The sequence below is a fragment of the Sinocyclocheilus grahami genome, unplaced genomic scaffold (assembly GCF_001515645.1).
Source record: "Sinocyclocheilus grahami isolate Dianchi unplaced genomic scaffold, SAMN03320097.WGS_v1.1 scaffold19.1, whole genome shotgun sequence".
Classification (NCBI taxonomy): domain Eukaryota; kingdom Metazoa; phylum Chordata; class Actinopteri; order Cypriniformes; family Cyprinidae; genus Sinocyclocheilus; species Sinocyclocheilus grahami.
Window position 1 is genome coordinate 386929 of NW_015505198.1, and position 25096 is coordinate 412024.

Genomic DNA, 25096 nt, shown 5'->3' on the forward strand with positions numbered 1-25096 from the left:
TATGAGAGCCTGTTCTTGTACACCCCCAAAACAAAATCAAGACTTTGTACAAGAGCAGAATAGGACCCCTTTAATATATTATATTATGTGTGTTTTAAAACAGACCAAGGGTGGCAGAGAGATACCATGTTTTCTATGTCTGATATCACAGAGTCAGACAGAGTGTTTTTCATCAAAGCTGTGGCTCAGTTCATGGTAAGCTATATTATTATTCTACAGATGTCAGCGTGAAGGAAGTATATGTCAAAATCACTGCAGGTTCTCTGTGTTTCTCTAGGCGACTAAAGCTCATGTGAAGCTGAATCTCAAGCGTCTGTATCAGGCAGATGGTTACGCTGTGAAAGAGATGCTGAAAATCACCAGTATCCTCTACAATGCCATGAAAACCAAAGAGAACACCGATGGGGAACAGAACAATGACGAAAACAGCAAGTTCAAGTTTGATCTGGGGTCAAAGGTTAGTGTCAAATGGTTGATACAGTTTCATCATGAGTCCTATCACGAGCAGACTTTTTGAGATGATGAGTTATTATCATCATAATACATTTTTTTTGTTGTATTTTTGGATGTTTTGTGGCAGATAGCTGATTTAAAGGTGGCACGTCAGCTGGGATCTGAAATTACAGCAAAGGGGGCAGCTCTGTTTGACCTGCTGGGGCACGAAGAGGACCTGAGAGAGAGCAGGACGGCTGCGATAGCCCGACCGCTGGAGATCACTGAGACAGAGAGAGCTCTGAGAGCGGCTGTCCAAGATGTCACGGTAAAACACAAATCCTCACTTAGTCAACCTCGCCCCTAGTCAGACACCGCTACGTCACGTCACAGCAACAAAACATGAACAAACACTGAACGATTGTCTTTTTATTAACTAACATTAACACAGATTAATAAATGTATTGTTCCATGTTCGCAGTTGTTGAGGGCATTCATTAAATAAGAAATATGATTTCAGTTTAGTTCTCTTGATTTTGATCTTTTAGCTGATTTTAATGCTTGTTTTGTCTTATTCATAACTCACCTTGAGGCTCCCTGGTTGAGAACCACTGCTTCAGTATTCTAAAACTGAAAGAACTGCCTGTACTGAGAAATAACCTGAGGAAATTCATCCCTAAATGTTGCATAAATATTCTTGAAAGTTTATGAAAGTCTCTAGAGGGCTACAAGAACTTAAAGTTGCATTCTGTTTCAGGGCAGTTCTTGAAAAGTATGATTTTAGTGCATTCAGCGAGCAGCGTGCTTGAAATATTTACCAAGCAAAATGACCTGCTGGGGCACGAAGAGGACCTGAGAGAGAGCAGGACGGCTGCGATAGCCCGACCGCTGGAGATCACTGAGACAGAGAGAGCTCTGAGAGCGGCTGTCCAAGATGTCACGGTAAAACACAAATCCTCACTTAGTCAACCTCGCCCCTAGTCAGACACCGCTATGTCACGTCACAGCAACAAAACATGAACAAACACTGAACGATTGTCTTTTTATTAACTAACATTAACACAGATTAATAAATGTATTGTTCCATGTTCGCAGTTGTTGAGGGAATTCATTAAATAAGAAATATGATTTCAGTTTAGTTCTCTTGATTTTGATCTTTTAGCTGATTTTAATGCTTGTTTTGTCTTATTCATAACTCACCTTGAGGCTCCCTGGTTGAGAACCACTGCTTCAGTATTCTAAAACTGAAAGAACTGCCTGTACTGAGAAATAACCTGAGGAAATTCATCCCTAAATGTTGCATAAATGTTCTTGAAAGTTTGTTATGAAAGTCTCTAGAGGGCTACAAGAACTTAAAGTTGCATTCTGTTTCAGGTCAGTTCTTGAAAAGTATGATTTTAGTGCATTCAGCGAGCAGCGTGCTTGAAATATTTACCAAGCAAAAGAACAGGAGATGGAGGGACGTCTTTGGAGAATTGTGATGTTATTTTGGGCTCTGAATGGCGTCTGAATGTGTTTGCTCGTCTGTGTTCAGGAGAGCATCCAAATGACAAAAGATCTGCTCAATAACGTAGCATCAGATGAAGCCAGTCTGGAGGCCAAAATCGAGAAGAAGAAACAAGACCTGGAGAGAAACCAGAAACGCTTACAAACTCTACAGAGTGTGCGGTGAGCTAAAATGATTGAAATACTATTATAGATTTAGTTAAAATATTGAAATAGATTAACATTTTTATATTCTTCTGGTTTCATTTTAATTTTAGGAATTTTGTTGTGTTTTTATTTTAAATATTTCTTTAAAATATTTGATATACTTTTTATTAAGTTTATTTAGTTTGAGTTATTTTAGTACTTCAACTTGATATATATTATTGCATATATGTTAATGTTTATTTTATTTCATGTTTTTTATGGCTTTAGTTTTACTTTTGGCTTTAGATGCAAATGGTTAGGGTTAGGGTTAGGGTTAGGAAATAATGTTAGAAATGTTAAAAACTAAAAAAGTTAGAAATAATGCACAGACCATTTAGACACTGACATCTCTGACTCTGTTTCATTATGTAGTCCAGCCTTTATGGATGAATATGAGAAGATCGAGGAGGACTTGCAGAAACACTACCAGACGTACGTGGAGAAATTTCGTAACTTGAGCTTCCTGGAGCGGCAGCTAGATGACTATCACAGAGCTGAACAAGAACGCTTCGAGGTACAATCAGTGCAGATGCATCTCAACTTCTCTCTGGTACTCGTGTATATAAATCACATCATTCATTTATCCAGCTAAAAATAACAAAGACAACAAGTGAAACCTATCAATTTCACCCAAATTAACTTTATAAAGCCTATCCTGATGCTTCCCTTGTTAATCCTCCAGGAAGCAGAGATGGCAATGAAAATGAGACAAAACAAATTAAAAGAGGAGGAGAAGAGGCTCATGAGGAGTGGAGGTTGGTCACACACTCTCAAACACACCCATTTGAACATGTTTGTCAAGGATCTCATGATTTCTCCTCCTCTGTAGCCAGAGATGAAGACTCAGATGTGGACATACCAGAGGATGAAGGCTCTGACAGTGACATAGACGACGGACAGCAGTCCAGACCACACCACGCACGACACGCACAGATATCAGGTGTTCAGCATGTAGCCCCTCAATATCTGCAGCCTCGCTCACACACGTGACACATACGAGTGTCTGATTGTACTTGATTTGTGTTTCTGATGTGTTTCCGCTGCAGGTCGAGGTGGCGCTCGATTCATTGGCAGTATGAGGGGAGGAGACAGTGAAGAGGTGAAAACACACTTTCTTTTATATATAACTTTATTTTTATATTTTCATTTTAATTTTATATAAATTTTTTGAAACGTTGTTTTTGCGTTTTTGTTGCTATGATACATACATATATGCATGCAGTGGTGGCCAAAATGATTAGAACACTAGTATTTTCACCAGCTTAAAAAGGGTTTGAAGTCAGTTATTTCTATCTTTTGCTGTAGTGTGTCAGTAGGAAATATCAGTTTACATTGCCAAACATTCATTTTACCAGTGAGATTTTTTAAATGCAAAGGATGCTCACACTAAATGTTGATTTAATTTAGTTAATAGAAATTAATTAAGAAAATCTACTTATAACATTATTTTTGACAGCATTCTCTTTTTACAGCATTTTTACGCAAGTGCCTAAAACTTTTCACAGTACTGCAGTTTTGCAGGAAAGTTTCTTGAAGCATCTTGGAGACATTGCCACAGTTCTTCTGGATTGAGTCTGTCTCGGTTTGTTGTGTTTCTTCATGTCATTCCAGACAGACTGGATGATGATCAGATCTCTGTGTGGAGCACTGGCTGTTGTCAGACAGAAATCTCACTGGATTATTATGATTAATGGCAAGATAAATGTTTGAAAATGTAAACTGATATTTCCTACTGACACACTACAGCAAAAGATAGAAAGAACTGACTAAAAACCTGATATTTCCTACTGACACACTACAGCAAAAGATAGAAATAGCTGACTAAAAAACATTTTTTAGCAGATGAAAATACTAGTGTTCTAATAATTTCGGGGACCACTGTCTGTGTCTGTGTGTGTGTGTGTGTGTGTGTGTATATATATATATTTATGTTTTAATTTATTTTTCACTCGTTTTTAGTCATTTTAGTACTTCAGTTGAAACTTACTTTCAGTTAGTTGCCAAGGCAGCATTTCTCATTTTTGTTTTATTTAAATTATTTTTAATAGTTTTAGTTAACAACACTGAACCAACATATTTTCTTAATTTCTTGTTATATTCTTCAGAGTTTTCAAATTATTCAGCCAAACATGGTTTCCTAGGCTTTCTTTCTTCACATTTTCATGTTTTTTCTTCCATGATCTTGCATAACTTGTCTAGTCATTGTGCTTTCATTTTCTTTTCTCACTATATATGCCACCCACTCTCATTTCATTCACTCCGTTTTCACTCCATCTCTTTCTCTTCCTCGGCTCTCGTTCTTCAAGCCCAGAGTAAAGGAACGAGTCCATCTATCCGGCAGCGGCCGGAAGAAAAAGAGAAGAAAGGTGGTCTGTGTGTCAGTGTTATTTTAGTATTATTATGCTATTATAGTGTTTTTTAAACATTTTTTTATTAGCTTTTATCTTATTAGCTTTTTTGTGTGTAATTTTTTATTATTTTTTTTATATTTCAGTTTAGCTTTATTATTATTAATTTTAGTATTTACTTATTTTATTTCAATTAGTTGCCAAGGCAACATTTCTAATTCTAAATTTACATTTTTATATTTTCTTTTATTCAGCTTTTTTCTCCAATTATGAAAAACTATTTTAAAAGCTTTAGCTTTAGTTGACAATAACACTGACGTGCGTGTGTCTAAATGTGAACACCTGGTGGTTCTAGAATTAATTTAGATAATTCTTAATTAGGGATATTGATTGAGCCCCGTTTCCGTTACCCTCCACCAAGTGCTGTGTGTGTCTTCTGCTATAATTCACAATGTGCTTTGCTTTGCAGTCAGAGGATAGTGAGATCGACGTAGACGATGATGATGAAGATGGTGAGGAAGATGAAGATGAGGAGGAAAACGAGGACCTGGATGAAGACAATGACAGTCTGGAGGGCTCCTCCACCAAACCTGGACGCTCAAAACGATCGCTGCACCCACAAATCCTTGAGGAGAGCGATAATGATTTTTAATGTGCAACCAGCATGCATTAAAGGAATAGTTCACCCAAAAATTTACATTTGTTGGATCATTTATTCACCCTCAGGCCATTCAAGATGTAGTTGAGTTTGTTTCTTCATGGGAAGAGATGTGGAGAAATTTAGCTTACATCACTTGCTCAACAGTGGATCCTGTGCAGTGAATGGGTGCCGTCAGAATGAGAGTCCAAACAGCTGATAAAAACATCCACAAGTAATCCACAACACTCGTATTTTAACCGGTTCAAAGTTAAAACACCTTAATGATGGATTCGTTTCTTACAAACATGTAGTTTTTTTTGCTTTACAAGACAATTGATGGAGTGGAGTGATGTGTGGATTACATGTGTATTATTGTGATGTTTTTATCAGCTGTTTGGACACTCATTCTGACGGCACACATTCACTGCAGAGGATCCATTGCTGAGGAAATGAATCGCTCCAAATCTGTTCCGAACAAACTCATCTATATCTTGGATGGCTTAAGAGTGAGTAAATTTTCAAAACGTTTAAATTTTGGGTGAACTCTTCCTTTAAATAGTCATGCATTTGCTTTCAAAAAAAAGGTTAATAGACTTCAATTCTTATGTAAATTGCTGCATCGACCTGAATGTGACAATTCACATTAAATGTTTTTTTCATGACACGGAAACAAGATAAATATCTGTAAATAACTAAATGTAATTTCCAGTATGTATGAATATAGCTTCTCATCTGTATTCAAGTGTAGACGCCTGTTTAATTGCCGTTAACATTCTCAGTTATTTGAATTCATCTGAATGAAAGTTCAGCAAAATTTTTGTATGATGTGTTTTATTAAGGCAACATCTTTGTCAGTTCTGTTTTATAAAATAAGCATTTATTATTACACAACTTTAATACATAAACTTTGGAAATATTTACACGAATAAGGCTCTAAATAAACATGTTGTGGCGAGTTTGTGCGTGTGCTAGATATCCACCACACAATCTGGTGCACCAGCTTTGATGGCATCTGAGACGACCTTTGCCCCTGACTCCCCGATGCCGTTACCCTGGAGACTGAAGCAGAAATAGGAAATCATGACACACATCACAGAATCTTACTCGGGAGGATCAATCAAGCGGAGGTGAAATGTGCCATTCACAGCAAAATGGAAATGATCAGTGTTCAGAATCACACCCACAGCCAGTGCTAAACATTCACCACGTGCCATGCAACCGTGACACACTGTGGTTGAACCTCTCACACACAGGCGGCGGTTCACACATAGACCCACACACACACACACACACACACACTGACTTGATGTAGGTGAGCTGATGGTTTCCTCTCAGCGCAGTAGCGATGAAGATCGCTCCATCCATCCCCAGAGAATTCTCCTGTAGACTACAGATACACAGTTTTAACATTCATGTTCTGTTTTGAGCACGGAAATTCTTTTAGAAACTGAATCCTGAAAAAAATTTTATGACTGTTTCCACAAAAATATTAACAGCACAGCTGTTTTCAACATTGATAATAATCAGAAATGTTGCTTGAGCAGCAAATCAGCATATTAGAATGATTTCTGAAGATCACGTGACACTGAAGACTGGAGTAATGATGCTGAAAATTCAGCTTTGATCACAGCAATAAATAACAATTTAAAATATATTCACATAGAAAATAGTTATTGTATTTTTTTTTTATACATACATTTTGCAAATGTTCAAAATGTATTTACTGGATTCCAGCCACATTTCTGCAAAGCTCACATCCATTTTGTGATGAAACGGCTTTAATAACATCTCTCAATTATGTTTTGATCAGAGTATATGATTATATAGGAGAATAATGTGTTCTGTAGACATACTTCAGACTTCTCAAGCTCCTGTTTTTCTTCAGAGCACTGGAAAACGCCTTCGCTCCTTCCATCCCAATGGAGTTTCCACGCAGACTAAACAAAAATGATAAATATCGAGTAATATATGAGTTTTTAAAGCGAGTTTATCATACACTGTGTCAATTAAAAATTGTTTCTTTTTTTCCTAGTTGTATGCAAAAATTATTTTTCTGTTCAGAGGCTTGGGGTCAGTGAGAATTTAGTTTTTTTGAAAGCAATTAATGTTATTTTATAGAAGATGCATTAAATTGATCCAAAGTGACGGTAAAGACATTTATAATGTTACAAGAGATTTCTATTTCAAATAAATGCTGTTCTTTTGAACTTTTTCTTCATCAAAAAAATCATGGAAAATAGATGCATCATGGTTTCCATGAAAATATGAAGCAGCACAACCGTTTTCAATATTGATAATAATAATAAGGAATGATTTCTGAAGGATCATGTGACACTGAAGACTGGAGTAATGATGCTGAAAATTCAGCTTTGCATCACAAGAATAAACTACTTTTTAAAATATTTTCTAATAGAAAACTGTAAAAAAAAATTTTTTTTCTGTTGTCTAAATAAATGCAGGCTGGGTGAGCAGAAGAGACTTACTCTAGTGTATGAAGGCTTTCGTTGACCACCAGAGCATCCGCTAGCGCAACGGCCCCTGATTTACCTGCTGATACACCCTGAAGACTTCACAACACACACATGCAAGATCAGACACAATCAACTTTAGCAAACAGTTATGAAATAATGCAGAAAACTGAATTGAGTCTCACTAGAGCACACTGAGAGAAGAGTTTGACCTCAGAGCACAGGCCAGAGCAATGACGCCGTTATCACCCAGAGCGTTCTCCTGCAGACTGACAGAGAAGCACACAACAGCTCATCATTCATCATATAGATATCACTAGATGACAATATATATTTAACAATGAGACATGCACTTTTTAAAAACACTTTTTCAGTCTAATGCATTAGAGAGCATTTCATTCTGCAGTACACCTTCTATGCTGTAGCGCTTTCCAAAAAACCCAAAACATGGATCTGAAGAACCTGTACATTCTTGAAAATAAAGGTTCCAAAAGGGTGGTTTCACAGTAATGAACCATGTTTGATTCCTCAAAGAATCTTTCAGTGAACAGTTCTTACTGGAACAATTTTTTCTTAGTGTTAAGAACATTTCCACTATAAAAAAAACCAGCATGTTAAATGCCAATAAAGAACACTCTTAAAAATAAAGGTTCTTTATTGGAATTATTGGTTCCATGAAGAACCTTTAACATCCATGGAATCTTTCCATTCCATAAAAGGTTCTATAGACTTAAAATTTAAAAAAAAAACTGTTCACTGAAAGTTTTTTGAGGAACCCACAATAGTTCTTCTATGGCATCACTGTAAAAAACCCTTTTGGAACCTTTATTTTTAAGAGTGTAAGCTCTTATGGTCCTAAAATGCTTCAAAGCAGCATTGAAGAATCTTTTTATTCTTAAAAACATGGTGTCAATGAGAAAACAACAAAATGTCGGTGATCTGTGGAGATGATTTTGCACAGGAGATGACTGATAGAGTTTGATGCAGGAGGATGTAGAAGTTCTTACTCCAGCAGCTGAATGCAGGTGTTGCTCATGAGAGACTGAGCTAAAGCTTTAGCGGCTCCAGCCTTTATGAAGTTCCACTGGAGACTGCAATACACACACAGGAATATATTAGTCATTTACATGTGAAACGGATTTCTAAAAGCAACACTTTCACATTACGTCAGTGAGATAGATAGCATGATATCACACCCTGACCTTGATGATTTCATTACCTGACCAAGAGTCATCTTTAAGGTTCTCATTAGCTCATCTCTTTTGTCTTAATGTATTTGTAGGTTCATTTCTAAGTGTATGAATATGTGTGTTTTGTGTTGATGTTTTGGATGGCTTCAGGAGTGTATATTATTGAGATTATGTGTGTTTTCTCACTGTAAGGAGGTGATGGCTCTGTTGACCCTCATGGCTTCAGCGATGGCCGTCACTCCCTCATCGTGAAGAAGATTAGCGGTCAAACTGAAACACACACACAAACGCAGATAAAAACACTGATAAATCGTTTGTAATATATTCAGGTTGTATTTAATTTATTAATGACTTTGTGAAACAAAATGCTTTAGTTTTGTGCCAAGAAATTTAATGTGATTATTTGATAGATAAAAAAAAACGCTCTCAAAAAATGTATACATTTGATTATATCGCTTCAAAATTAAACATTTATTATATAACGAATATACATTTATAAGTTAATAATAATTACTATAGGCTAAAAAATTAAATAAATATAATATTTATGTATTAAATAAAATTTAATATTTAATTAAACACTACATTCTGTTTATTTTAATAGGAAATAAATCAATAAAAATTCTTGCATGAAAATTTTCATATTTCTAGTCTATTACAATGCCCTTTTTATATATTATTAAATGTATTCATTTTAAATAAATACATCATTAATTTATTACATACAATTTAATGTTGTATATAAAGCTAATATTTACTACAGACTAAAAATATTTTATTTTACTTAAATATTTAGACTAATTTACAATATTTATAAGTTAAATAGGGCTGGGTTTTGACACAAATTTCACGAGCTTGAAATTAAATAAATATAATATTTATGTATTAAATAAAATTTAATATTTAATTAAACACTACATTCTGTTTATTTTAATAGGAAATAAATCAATAAAAATTCTTGCATGAAAATTTTCATATTTCTAGTCTATTACAATGACCTTTTTATATATTATTAAATGTATTCATTTTAAATAAATACATCATTAATTTATTACATACAATTTAATGTTGTATATAAAGCTAATATTTACTACAGACTAAAAATATTTTATTTTACTTAAATATTTAGACAAATTTACAATATTTATAAGTTAAATAGGGCTGGGTTTTGACACAAATTTCACAAGCTTGCGATTCTACTTCAGTTCATTTTTTTGAAATAGGATATAAACATTTGGAAAACAGCGTGTGAGTAACCAAATCGAGTTCTCTCTGTAGTTTTCTTCTTCTTCTTGTGGTTTGAAATCGCTTGAATGCGTAAACTGGCAAATAAATCTGCGAATCACATGCATGTTGAACTGTGGTGCCTGGTCTGTACATATAACGGATCAACAGCGATCTGTTTAACCCCATAATAGCCTATAGATACGACAGATAAGAACAATAATTCATGTACTAATTGAACATTTAATTTTAGGGCTGGGTTTTGACAAAATTTCACGATTCGATTCTCATTCACAAGCTTGCGATTCGATTCAATTACCAATTCGATTCGATTGTATTCAATATAGATTATTTTGGATATATATCAGGTACAGTACATGCCACATTTTCTCAAGGAAAAAAAATCTCAACTAATGCTGTATAATATCCATGAGAGTCAGTTGGTACTACATTACTATAATATTGAAGGTTAAAATTGACTGATTTGTAGGCTATACAACTGCTAAAATTAGTTTTTAAAATAATAACGTTACAATTACATAATATTTCTACTTCAGTTCATTTTTTTGAAATAGGATATAAACATTTAAATGGTGGCTGTCATAAAAACTTGATGGATTTATTCAAACACAAATGAAACATTGAAGAACAGTAAACAATTATAATGAATGTTATATGTTGCATATATTTAACAAAATGCCCCTTTCTACAGTTTATTTTTCTAGCTGATTAAGGAGTTTGATTAATGGTCACACCACGAATATGTTTGTTTCTGAGGTAAATGTGACGTTACGTGACATTGTTTACAAGCCGTTATATTGACGTCTTTACGAGGCTGAAACACTGACTGAGAGATTACATGAGGCAGAATACGGATTGTAAAGTTCTACTCTTTCTTTTAACTTACCTTTGGATGTTTAGTCATGTTTATTTTGTGCTGGAACTGGTATTAATTAAAGGGGTCATATGATGATTTTTTCTTTCTCTTTGGAGTGTTACAAGCTCTTGGTGCATAAAGAAGATCTGTAAAGTTGCAAAGACTAAAGCCTCAAATCCAAAGAGATATTCTTTATACAGTTTATTTTTCTAGCTGATTAAGGAGTTTGATTAATGGTCACACCACGAATATGTTTGTTTCTGAGGTAAATGTGACGTTACGTGACATTGTTTACAAGCCGTTATATTGACGTCTTTACGAGGCTGAAACACTGACTGAGAGATTACATGAGGCAGAATACGGATTGTAAAGTTCTACTCTTTCTTTTAACTTACCTTTGGATGTTTAGTCATGTTTATTTTGTGCTGGAACTGGTATTAATTAAAGGGGTCATATGATGATTTTTTCTTTCTCTTTGGAGTGTTACAAGCTCTTGGTGCATAAAGAAGATCTGTAAAGTTGCAAAGACTAAAGTCTCAAATCCAAAGAGATATTCTTTATAAAAGTTAAGAGTCAGCCACGCCTACCTAAAACGGCTCGTTCTAACACGCCCCATGTCTACGTCACTGTGTGGGAAGATTTGCATAACGCCGCCCAAATGTTCACGCAAAGAAAGAAGGCGTAACTTTTATTCTCGCTGTAGTATTGTTGCCGCCGCCATGTCGTGAAGGCGCTGTGTTTCGTTGTGAAAGTGAAACTACTTTGTTTGGTCTTCCAAAAGAGGACACGACTAGAAATCAGTGGTTAAGTTGTATTTACAACACTGTTCCAGAACACTTCAACCCAAATATTCAGATGTGTGCAGCACATTTTATGGAGGACTGTTTCCTGATCCTGGGAGAGTAGACTACAATGCCGGCTGTTCTGACTCACAGACTGTAAGTACGTTTTTTATCTTTAAAGAATTTGCCACTGACGATTCAGAGTTTTGAGCAGTGTAGAGTAGTGCTTGTTGTTTGTCATTTCTCCGATCGCAAATGCAGACATGGTTTTATGTTTACGCGGCGCGATGCAATGCAACGCGTAAAAAGACAGTATAAGTCATTATAATCCATAATTATGTCCCCACTGGATGCAACAAATGCCTCGTTTATAATGGGTTTTAATGTTTTTGTATCATCGCTCTAGCCTGACAGGGCATCATCACAGTATGATAAGGGACGTAACATTTCCGTCACACGCTTGAGGTATTCGGCCAATCACAACGCACTGGATAGCTGGCCAATCAGAGCACACCTTGCTTTTCAGACCGATGAGCTTTGTAAAAATCAACGCGTTTCAGAAAGGCGGGGCATAGAGGAGAACAATAATGTACAGTATGTGGAAAATACTGTGTTTTTTTAACCTTAAACTGCATAAACATTTCATTATACCAAATACACAAAATAATGTTCTATTTAGTAACATTATATGACCCCTTTAAATACTGCAATACAGTGGAGATCATTTTAAATGTGGGACTGTTTTTATATTAAAAGTACCAAAGCACAATGCTTACTGCAATTTATTGGATGGGAGGTGCGCTTCAATGTTCTGTCCATTAACTGAAAACAGGCTAGATTCATCGATTTTTGGGATTTAAGAATCGATATCGTTCTATAAAAATGAGAATCGATTAAAATCGAGATATCGATATTTTTTACCCAGCCCTAAAGTTAAATATTTATATTTAAAACATTTATAGTATTTTTTATATAGATATGTGAAAAAAAATACATAAACATTAAATAAAAACAGTAAAAGACAAAGGCATGTGTTAATTTTGACATAAAAACATGTTTTTTGTGTGTACTTACTCGAGTTCTCGAAGACAAGTGTTGACTTTTAAGGCTTTGGCGATGTCTTTGGCTCCAGCGACTCCTATTGAATTCTCCCTTAGACTGCCATCAAATAGACACCAAAAATCTGCATTATTTCTCAACTAAAACATACATGTTTAAATAGATTAATCCTGTGGCGTTTGAAATTGACATACTTGAGACAGCCGAGTCCTCGGTTTGACTGAAGAGCATGTGAGAGAGCTTTAACACCTCTGTCACTCACTGAGTTACTCTGAAGACTGAAGACGTGAGAGAGATAGATCAGAAGTTCATTCACAATCAATAATTTGATTATTTGTAATGAACTGGCTCATTTAATGTGTTTTACCTGATCGTGTGGAGTACATGGTTGACCATAAGAGCCTGAGCCAGAGCTACTGTTCCCAAATCACCCAAATGATTGCTGGAGACGCTGCAATAACATTCATACGGACAGAATTATTTTCAGCAGAGAGTTTAATATGATCAGATTTTGAGCTGACACTTCCGCCTCTTACTTGAGATCTTGTAGAGTTTGATTCTTCGTAAGGGCTTCTCCGATTTTTTTCACTCCTTCTGGCCCGATGCCATTCTTCTGAACGCTGCAGTGCATGAAGATTTGTGTTTATGATGCTCTGCTGAAGTGCACACACACACACACACACACACACACACACACACACAGTAAAACACAGACTCACTTGAGTGTGGTGAGCTTTCGGTTTGATTGAAGAACCTCCGCCAGCGCACACGCTCCTTCATTCTCTATGTGGTTATTCTGCAGACTGCATGAATCAACACGCACACACATCCAGTCAAACAAAAACACACATACAGAAAGCTCATATGTGCTCACAAGCACGTACAAATTAAATCAAATAATTGATTAAAGATTTGTTTATTAATGTATTAAATTCGAAATATATTTTTTCAAAAATAATGTATTTTATTTTATAAATAAATTAATTTTATTTATTATAAATATTTTTTATACTTACAGCTGTAACAATTTTATTATGTAGAATCCACTTGACTGACAGAAGGACCTCATTAGATCTTTTATTAAATTTAGTAAATTACAAATAAAATCTTAACTAGATTATCTTTATTAGACAATTATCGTAATTAGAAAACAAATATTAGGAAATAATATTTAAAAAAATAAATGAATAAAATTAATTTTTTTATAAATATTATAACATAAAAAAATGAAAACTGTAACAATTCTATAAAGTTTGACAGAACTCACTTGACTGACATGAGGACCTCATTTGCTCTTATATTATTGCAATTTAATCAATTAGAAATATATATTATTTAAATAATTTATTTAATAAATAAATAATATCAATAAATAAAATTGTATTTATGATACATATTACAATATAAAAAAAAAAGACAATTCTATAATGGTTTATCAGAACTTACTTGACTGACACGAGGACCTGGTTCATTTTTAGGGCCTCGCACAATGTCTTTGCTCCCTTGGCACCAATATTATTGCCACGAAGACTAAAACAAAAGAGATCGGTTTTATTTAACAATCAATTTTATTTTGTCTTGTTGATTCGGATTGTAAGGATCAAGGACACAGGAAAAGACGTATCACATTAGTTTGCATTATATTATTCAATGACCTTGCTAGTGAAAATGCCAAATTATGATTATATTAATAAAAAAGCCACTGACTCCAGGGTTGTGAGGGTTCGGTTGACAAGTAGAGCCCGACTGAGCGGTTTAATGCCTTTGCTGCTTATGGAGTTATCAGCCAGACTAGAAAAGAGAGAGAAAGAGAGTTAAACAAGTTAAAGGCTGTAATAAAACATACTACCATTCAAAAGGTTGGGTCTCTTCTGCTCACCAAGGCTGCAATTATTTCACAAATTACAGTAAAAACAGTTATATTGTGAAATATTATTTCAATTTAAAATAAGCATTATCTATTTTAATATGTTGTAAAATATAATTTATTTCTGTGATGCAAGGCTGAATTTTCAGCATCATTACTCCAGTCTTCAGTGTCACACGATCCTTCAGAAATCAGTATAATATTTGCTGCTCAAGAAACATTTATGTTTATCAATGTTGTGATTCTTCATATTTTTTGAAAACAGTTATAATTTCTTTTTTACAATTATTTGATGAATAGAAAGTTCAGAAAAACTATATTTATTTGACAGAAATTTTTGTAACAATGTAAATGTCATTTTTGATCACTGTAATGCTCCCTTGCTGAATAAAAGTGTAAATTTCTTGTAAAATAATAAAACTTACTGTCCCCAAATTTTTGACCAGTAGTGTATATGTGTTTAAGTGTGTGTCCATACCTGAGCATCTGAATATGGCACTCTTTGGCACTCAGCAGACTTCCCAACAGCTCCATGGTGCCTTCCTTAAATTCATTGTTTTCCATTCTTCACAACACACATATACAGAGTTAATAGGATACATAAGAGATTTAACATGAAAAATAACTCAAACTTAGGTGCGTTTCTCACACAAATCTGTAATATGGCTTTGGAAGTCTTTAAATATATAACTCAAACTGTATAGACTAACTTTATGCTATAGAGTTTTGTGTTTTTTAGTATAAACATGCACGTTTTACCTCAGCTTACTGCAGTACAGCAGCTGTGGGAGGAGCCTCTTCAAGGAGGAGGAGTCTAGGCAGTTGGACAGTTGCGTCTCTTCAGTACATGTGTCTGATACTTGCAACAAGTAGGCGAGAACAGCACAAACTCCGCCCTTCAGCTTCCCCCGCAGGCTGCAGTTAATGAGATCGTCCTCTACGGATCGTAGCCACTCCGCCTGCTGCAGCTCCGCCAGACATGTTACCATCGTGACGCTGCGCATGCTAACGGCGTCGCCTCCTGTCCCAGTCACTGCGTTTTGAAGCAAAGTTGTCGCTGTTGTGCGCTGGGTCACCTGCTCCTCGTGCCCAACGCCCAGCGAACCGCCTAGCAAAGCTGCAGCCGCTGGAGACAGTAGCCCTGACAGGAAGCGCATGAAGAGGTCGAGGTTGCCTTGCGCTGCGGCGTCTGATTGGTTGGTTTTCTGCAGCGCAGCACGGTAGTGGCTATGGAAGCCAATGCGGGGCCAGGAAACGCCGCTTTCGGAAAACAGATCGAACATCCCGCGCCTCGACGAAATGTAGTAAAAGAGCGCCCCCAGGAACTCCTGCACGGACGTGTGCGTGAACTGCCACGCCACGCTATCGGACGACCAGCTTTGCCTGCGCTGGAGGATGCGGCAGCTGAGCATCCCACCCTGAGGTGGTACATCGACGCCATAAGTTCGCAATTCTGTCTCGCTGAACGTATACCGTCGTCGTAAGAGGCTATAAAAAGCAAGGCGACCCAGAGAGCTAAGCGGCTTCCTGATGCTTCCACTGGGCGTGTCTGATCCAGAGAGGTGTGGCCAACAGTAGTGGGCGTAGACTTCTGTTAATGTTCGAGGAAGGGGCGTGGCATCTGAGTCCAACTGTAGAAGGCGTGATAGCGTAGTTACAATAATGTGGCAAACTGCGGGCACAGAAGACAAAATGAGCAATGGTTTCTGGGAATTCAGGTAAGTCCACACTTGGGAGGAGACATCCTCAGGTGTGTTTGTTTGAGACTGTGAGCTGTCTTGTGATATCGAATACGCATCTAGCGTGTTCGTAACACAGTGATTAATGTAATCCTTTATTTGCGTTCGGGAAAGAGGCGGGGCTTCCGTCACACGGTCGACCAATCCTGCTGGAACTTTCGCACCAGTGCCAGGCCTTGATAAAAGCCAGAGTGTTGCCCCTGGCAACAGGTTGCCTCGTACAATATTCGCAATGAGATCCGACACGGGAATTTCGCGACGAGGGTCGCTAGTGGGCGGGGCATCTGCGAAATCCAGCGACTGGCGAAATTCTTCCAATCCGTCCAAAATGAGCAACACTTTGCAGGATTCGTTAAATAAAATTACGTCCATGTTATCATACGGAACGAACAGTCGCAGCAAGCGCTCGACCGATAGCCGATCGAAACTGCTCAATTCCCAGCATGCAATGGGGATTGCGAGACTCAGCTCTGGATAGATCTGACTGGTGCTCCATAGCTGGATGAAACGGCGGACCATTCGGCTCTTTCCGCTGCCGGCCACGCCCACCGTCAGTGTCACGCGAGGGGCGGTGCTAACTCTCGTCAAAGGAGCGATCAGCTTGTCCAATCCCAGCGCTCGACCGTGAAGAGGCCCCGCCCCTCTGTTGACTAACACCTGTACAAGGTCGTGTTCTCGCTGCTGAAGGTCAGATACGCACTCTATGAGGAGTAAAGTGGAATTTGAGTTGCCGGGGACTTGCGCCAATGAATTTTCATCTTCTCTGAGTCGCTGAATGAGAGCGTCTTTATACCGTCGAACCACAGAGTCTACAGAGAGAAAGCGACAGACGTGAGAAACACAGGCAAAAAAAAAAAATAAGGATTTTAAAAGAACAAACAAATATATTAATCACATATACTAACCATGTACAGTTATAAGGTTGTACTCGGTCAGGTGTAAACTTTGAAGATAAGTCTGAAGGGCGGTGCCATGTGGATCAGTGACAGACAGGAACTCAACCAATAAATGCACTTTATCCTTCAACGACCCCATTTCCAGTATAAGCCCCGCCTCCTGTGCACTAAGCAGGTCTGCCTTTCTCATGTGATGGACCACATTTACCAAAATGGAGGTGGATAAGAACCGTTGCAACAACGTCTGGTGTCTGCGTAACCACCCAGGATCTGAGGAACAAACACATAGGTACACAAACATATAATTTAGTGTAAGGAATGCATGTTAAAATGTTAAAAATGGGGATGCACAGATACTAAATTTTTGGCCAGCACTGATATATTATTTTTAATATTTATCTTTAATATTGATCATAATTATTTAAAGTGCCCCTATTATGCCATTTTTAAGGTTGCTAATATTGTTTTAGGAGTCTCCTAAAACAGGTTTACATGCATGCAAGGTCAAAAAACACGTTCGTTTTCTCAAAAAATTTATTTAATTTGACCTCATTTCTAAATGATTCGTAAACGACTCGTGCGAAGCAGTTCAAAGAATCAGTCTCTCTAAACCCCTCCTTTCTGTGAGCCCTCACTGCTGTGATTGGTCAGATGGCGCAGTCCTTTGTGATTCGTCCAGAGCCGTAGAGAGATTGGCTCTGGATTGGTCTACCGCGTACAGTGCGTGTCGGAAACTAAACGCCCATTGCCATGACAGAATGACAGCCCTGGAGACTTGTCAATACATGGAAAAGATGGTATGGATTGTACCTAACCAATTCGAGCCGGAGTCTGATGATGAAACGGTTGAACTGGCTGATCGACAAGAGACTGATTCGCATGCACGACTGGAGCAGGACGTTTCTCAGTGGTAAGTGTCAAGTGTTAAAAAGTTTGTGCTGATTATAAGATGTGATAAAACAAATTTACTCTCACAGCGTAGGATACAGCGTCTTCTCGACATGATGTTAACCACACGGAAATTTGACTGTTTGTGGGCAGGCAAATTGGCTTCGTAGAACGTGGGCGGACATTATGCAAATGTGTTACTTTGTGACGTAGAGCCGTAACAGAATGAGATTCTAATTCCTGACGACTCGTTTAGGCGATTGCAAGCCGACTCTTTTTATTGATAGACAATAAATGTATTTATCGTGCACTGTCGGCTTCACAACTTTGCAGATAGTTTATGTTCACATACAGCTACATGACGCACCTGCATGAAAGGTAATATTCGAAAAGGCATAATATGGCCACTTTAAAATTGTAAATATATATTTTTTATATTTATACATTTTAATATTTAATATAAATGACTTATAACCAAAAATGGTCAGTGTTATAAATCTATAATACTAATAATTTATATGAATAAATATTAAATCATTTTAAATACAAATATATGGAAATATTACAACACTAAAAACTAAAGTACATGTTTTTAGTGTCATTTTCATGCACAGACACACATAGATCTGCTTAGGTTGAATGTATATTTTAATATTAATGGCCAATATGGCTGAAAACTGAGAAATGGTCATTAATATCCGTGCAGCTGAGTCCTTAGCCATCTTTAAGAAGTGACTAAAAACACATCTGTTCCATCTTTATTTGACCCTCTAGCCCTAGCACTTATATTCTACTTTATCTATACGTCTTCTTTTTTATAAAAAAAAATCTAACACTAGCTTTCTATTTTTCTATTCTACTTGTTTTTCTTTCTTTGTGTATGTGTGTGTTTATATATGTGTGCGTGTGTGTGTGTATATATATTATAAAATACCTTGCTACATGTACTGCGTTAGGCTAACCGAGATTTGTCATTTGCACTTATATATTGTTGCTCTTTTGTTAGTTTTGACTGATTCTATTGTTCTCATTTGTAAGTCGCTTTAGATAAAAGCGAAAATGATTCTGCAAAATGACTTAATTATTATTATTAATTATTATTATAATTATTATATAAATCTATACTGCTTCATTATATTAACAAAAGATTAAATACAAATATATTAATACAAATTAATAAAAAATTAAACAATAAAAACTACAATACATTTCAGTTTTTACTGTAATTTTTATGCACAGACACACTCACAGATCTACTAAAGTTGCATGTATACTTTAATATTTTATATATATATATACAGTGACATGCGAAAGTTTGGGAACCCCTTGCAGAATCTGTGAAAATGTGAATCATTTTAACAAAATAAGAGAGATCATGCAAAATGCATGTTATTTTTTATTTAGTACTGTCCTGAGTAAGATATTTCACCGGGGGGTGAAAACTTTTTGAATTTGAAGATCAAGGTAAATTGTACTTAATTTGTCTTCAGGGAAACATGCAAGTATCTTCTGTTGTTTCCGAAGGGCAGCACTAAATGGGAAAAAATTATATTTCGGCAAAATAAGAAAAATTGGGACATCTACATCCTGTTCGAAAGGTTCTTAATGCATCGTGTTTCCTTCTGGAGCATCAGTGAATGTTTGAACCTTTTTAAATAGTTGTGTTTGAGTCCCTCAATTGTCCTCGTTAAAATTATTCACATTTTCACAGATTCTGCAAGGGGTTCCCAAACTTTCGCATGCCACTGTATATATACATACACACAAAATAATATATATATATATATATATATATATATATATAAAAAAACTAAAACATAAAATAACTTTAATCTATTACTAGCCTAATAAAACTAGTGCTAAATGATGGTAATCTAAACAGTAAAAAAAAAAAAAAGATGTAAACAATTAAAAATACATAAAATGTGACGGGTTTGTGGGCTATATCTTCTTATCTCTACCTTCCATCCTTTTGCTAGTCTCTTGTTTTTGAGCATTGGACTTCAGATCCAGGTAGCAGTACTCCTGCCATGGGATATGGGAATGTCTATCCATCCCAGAGCACTAGGAAACCGTGTCCAGCTGTGTGTGTGTGTGTGTGTGTGTCAGACCCTCAGTGTCATTCAGTGGCATCCATTTCCCTGTAACACAGATCGACAGTGCATCATCAGCAGCACACATCAATCAAACGGATACGGTCTCCATCACAGCATCATGGCTGCAAGTTTTGCACAGACAAACAATGCTCATTTTCTTCCAGATGTATATTTTGTAATTTATGAAATGTGGAATTGCATTGACATGCTTTCTAACTAACAGTGTTCAGAATTTAAAAATAAAAAGTTAAATGTACTTAAAACTTCTTGAATGAAACATGTAGAGAAAGGTCCAGAGGAGCACATTTCAGTTCTCTGGAAACCACTGAACCTCATTACCCACATGCTTCAACAAACACTGTGTTACCATGGTTACAGCATGACAGCTGTCCCAAAAAGATGCGAGGTACAATTTACAAGCCTGTAGCAACAAGACAACACTGACAATCTTATGCCACAATAAGCTTTGTTTCTATTAACAAAACAACCTGCATACCAATTAAGATATTAAAAGCTCAGGGGAGGTAGAAACTGCAGCATTGGCCTTCCCCTCAAACACATTATGAGTCCCACATGACTGACAGAGCTGGGTAGATTACTTACAAATTGTAATCCATTACGGATTACAGATTACACGATGAAAACTGTAGTTAGTAACGTAATCTAGGTTACACATTTTTGGTAATGTAATCTGATTACTTTTTTTTTTATGTTTTAAACGTAACATATCGATATAAAAAAGCAAAGCGAAAGAAAATATATTCCATCTTTTGATGTCAATATCATAAAAAGCATTAAACATTACATTAGTGAATTAATAGAGAGTGAATAGTAAGTTGATAAAAACCTAATAATTAATTAAACTCATACAAATGTAAAATAAAAGGAATTTAAACACTTAAACAATAAAAATACAAATATTGTATTTGTTTACCTGCATGTCAGTGTGACCATTAACTAACATCAGAGAACTGTGAACATGCAAATGTTTTGTTAAATTATGGAAATGTTAACTACTTCTGCGATATTTCAACAAATATTTTATTTTAAGGGTGACAAAAATGTTTGGGAATCCCTGCATTAAACACCCATTATTAAACACAAAAACAGGGTTCAGACTTCCAGGATCAATATGAATGGTTATCAATGTGAATCAATATGAATTATTATTATGAATAATTTACTGCCACTATGTGAATAATATGTAATCATGTAATCCATAAAAAGTAACTATAATCTGATTACAAGCATTTTAAAATGTAATATACTCTAACTACAAGTACTATATTTTTGGAATCTGTGTAATCCAGATTACATGTAATCAGTTACTGTCCAGCAATGATGACAGAAAGAAACAGTACAGTCAGCAGAATGTTTTCAAGCATATATACAGTATATATATAAGAAAGATTTAAATAAAAAAAAATATATATTTTGTTTTTGAAAGAAGTCTCACCAAGGCTGCATTTATTTGATAATAGAGTAAAACAGTCATATTGTAAAATATTATTACAATTTAAAATAACTGTTTTCTATGTGAATATATTTTAAAATGTAATTTATTCCTGTGATCACAACTGAATTTTCATCTTAAGAAACATTTCTCATTATTATCAATGTTGAAAACAGTTGTGCGGCTTCATATTTTTGTGGAAACCATGATGCATTTTTCAGGACACTTTCATGACTAGACAATTAAATAGAACAGCATTTATTTGAAATAAAAATCTTCTGTAACATTATAAATGCTTTGCAGTCACTTTTGAATAAAAGTGTTTTTAAAATAAATCATACTGACCTAAAACTTTTGAACGGTCAAAATCAATTTAACAAGATGTAAATGTTCACATACTGTATGTTCAGTAAGTAACAGACCCGGTAACACAGTACAGCAGTGTCAATGTCATGTTACACTCAATGTGTAAATCGGCCAAAATGTGTTCAAACAATAGTAGGTCACTTCCATTGTAGCATTTTAATAACATATATAACAAGAATGATTTTTTCCCATGGTTGGGTTTAAAGCAGTTACCATACTCTATATCTCTATATAAAATAGGATCGAAACTGATTGACTGAATCCTTACAAATATCCAGAGACTCTTCTAAAACATCATTTATTTTTTAACCACTCAGAATACCCTAGCAACCATCCTTTACCCTAGCAACCATAATAAATACCTTAGTAACCATTAAGAATACCCTAGCAACCATCCTTTATCCTAGCAACCATCCTAAATACCTTAGCAACCACTAAGTATACCCTAGCAACCATCCTAAATACCTTCGTAACCACTCAGCATACCCTAGCAACCATCTTTTACCCTAGCAACTATACTAAATTTACATTTACATTTTGTCATTTAGCAGACACTTATATATATATATATATATACAGTATATACACACACAAAGAAAACAAGTAGATAGAATAGAAAAAGAATACAGAAAGCTAGTTAGATTTTTAAATACCGTAATACCTTAGCAACCACTCATAATACCCTAGCAACCATTCTAAATACCTTAGTAACCACCCAGTATACCCTAGCAACCATCCTAAAACCTTAGTAACCACTCAGAATACACTAGCAACCATCCTAAATACCATAGTAACCACTCAGAACACCAAGATACATGTATATAAAAATGTTTTCTTTAAAAAAAAAAAAAAAGCACAAATGAAATTATTTTACAACAGCAATATTAATTAATGTAACCATGTTTAAAATTTACAGTTTTTTGACGATTGTGTGTTCAAAAAAATAGAAATTCTCCAGCAATTAACTGCATATGGCTCATGTTTAAGGACAAACACCTTATATACACAAATGTATAATATAAAATATAGCTAATCTGCTTGATGAAGAAAGCTAATACTCACTGTTGATTGAGTGGCGTTGATCTTGTTGGCCTTCAGATCTGGAGGCTCCAAACACACAGACTCAAGCGCAGGAGCATCAGGTGTGTTTCTGAGCACAGGAAGTCTCGCTGGCATCTGCTAACCTCCGCTCTTCTCTACCCTACTTCTCACGGACCTCATCTTCATCCTCCATTCGACACTTTCTCTGTTTGAGTGTCTCTGTCACGCACCATCTGTCTTTTTTTCCCCCTCTCTTCTATCCTTCCTGTAGCACCTCCTTCTCTTCCTGTGCAGCAGGCCACAGATGCACTTTTGACGCGTAGCATCGTCTGACATGTTGTCATTATGTGCACAAAACCACATACATACATGCACACGCTTCCACACGCTCACTTTACATAAGCACTAGACTGTAAAAATACTCAACACAAAAACACATATTTTCACACATGACTACTGTTGTGTGAAATTGATAACACAGACAGCCTAAGGCCATGCATGTGCGCAAAAAATGCATATGCAATACAGAAAAAAATTAAAGTCAATGCAGGTCAATATATGTGTGACTTTGTCTTAAGAAGATGCATCTGATACAGACAGGACAGGAAGTGCTGATTAAAGAACAGGAAGAGAAAAGAGAGACTGAGAGATCAGACTGACAAATGAGACAAAGATACAGAGCACTAAAAAATTATAAATAAGTATATGGAGTCAGTTTGGGGTCAAGGATGCATTAAACTGAACAAAAGTGACAGTAAAGACATTTATAATGTTACTAAAGATTTCTCTTTCAAGTAAATGCTGTTAAAAAAATAATAGTTTCATTGTTTCCACAAAAATATGAAGCAGCTTTAGACAGATTTGTGAACAATATTTGAGAGAAATAGGCCTTTTGTGTACATAGAAAAAGTCTTAGATCTTTGAGTTAAGCTCATGAAAAATGGGCTTAACTCAAAAATGGGGTGTTAGGTTTATAATTTTGTTCAGTGTATTTGTGCAGCAACAGTATGTCTTAAATACTCATGGCACCGTATCGCCGTATGCATTGGCAGTAGCAAGTTTCTGAAATTGCTTGCAGCAGCAGCAATAATCTACAACTACAGCAATAATCAACAGCAGCAGCGTAGCAGATCTATTCCGCCAAGACCAAATACATTAGCATTGTCATATCCATCACCATGCTAAAATCTTCAGAGAGTTGTCATGATTAAACTGTTTTTAACACTGATAATAATAAGAACAAGCATATATTAGAATGATCATGTGACTCTGAAGACTGGAGTAATGATGCTGAAAATCTAACTTCGCATCACAGAAATAAATTACACTTTAAAATATAATCAAATAGAAAACTAATTTTAAATTGTAATAATATTATTGCTGTTTTTACTGTATTTTTGTATAATAAATGCATCCTTTTTATTAATATCATTACACTTTATTTACTCTGTTTTATTCTGTGAAACCTTACTACATGTATGGAATAACCGTTTTATAAAAGCAATAAGCCCTGTGAAGCCGTGGTTTACAGTGAATTTATAACAGCTAAGGGGCGTTGTTAGGCACGACGCAAAGCGGAGTTATTGCTTATTGCTTTATTAAACTGTATATTAATATTAATTCAATTAATTAATCCGCATGAATAAAATGAATAATGAATATTGAATATAAAAATGAATATTTTTTAATAAAATAAGTTAAACTATATACTGATATTATTCAATGTATTAATTAGCAAGAAAATAAAATTACATAATATTTAGAGTTTAACATTTTTTATACTATTTTGATATTAATTCTACTTATTAATTGGCATAAATAAAAAAATAATTCATATTGTAATAAAATAAGTTGAATTACTTTTAAACTGTATACTGATATTAACTGGCATAAATAAAACTGTATACTTATATTAATTCAATTTATTATTTGGCAGATTTAAAAAAAAAAAATTCTAATAAATTGAATGACATCTACAGTATATTGACATCAAATCAGTTGATCAATTTGCATAAATAAAATTTTTTAATACTATACT

General features: G+C 35.4%; 2 protein-coding genes across 3 annotated transcripts in view; one reads left to right on the forward strand and one right to left on the reverse strand.

Moving 5' to 3' along the window:
* The window catches only part of cluap1 (clusterin associated protein 1), an 8573-nt gene extending 3404 nt beyond the window's left edge, over positions 1–5169 (forward strand). The window contains exons 4-12 of the mRNA XM_016236690.1: positions 120–195; positions 278–457; positions 581–760; positions 1967–2100; positions 2497–2638; positions 2807–2879; positions 2954–3064; positions 3171–3223; positions 4942–5169. Of these exons, the coding sequence (XP_016092176.1) occupies positions 120–195; positions 278–457; positions 581–760; positions 1967–2100; positions 2497–2638; positions 2807–2879; positions 2954–3064; positions 3171–3223; positions 4942–5124 (1132 nt within the window). The 3' untranslated portion in view covers positions 5125–5169. The remainder of the gene's footprint in view (positions 1–119; positions 196–277; positions 458–580; positions 761–1966; positions 2101–2496; positions 2639–2806; positions 2880–2953; positions 3065–3170; positions 3224–4941) is intronic.
* Positions 5170–5608: 439 nt separating this feature from the next.
* LOC107554241 (protein NLRC3-like) lies at positions 5609–23320 on the reverse strand. Of its 2 annotated transcripts, XM_016236702.1 has the most exons (19): positions 23080–23320; positions 20064–20243; positions 17224–17484; positions 15339–17127; positions 15058–15144; positions 14420–14503; positions 14159–14242; positions 13432–13515; positions 13249–13332; positions 13080–13163; positions 12907–12990; positions 12728–12811; positions 8957–9040; positions 8588–8671; positions 7766–7849; positions 7596–7679; positions 6966–7049; positions 6416–6499; positions 5609–6171 (listed from the first exon to the last, which is right to left on the reverse strand). In XM_016236702.1, the coding sequence occupies exons 2-19, from the start codon at positions 20155–20157 to the stop codon at positions 6081–6083; spliced, it is 3414 nt and encodes a 1137-aa protein (XP_016092188.1). In that variant the 5' UTR covers positions 20158–20243; positions 23080–23320; the 3' UTR covers positions 5609–6080. The 2 variants fall into 2 exon arrangements, with proteins under 2 accessions (XP_016092188.1, XP_016092194.1); XM_016236708.1 differs by lacking the exon at positions 20064–20243.
* Between the last annotated feature and the right edge of the window lie 1776 nt (positions 23321–25096).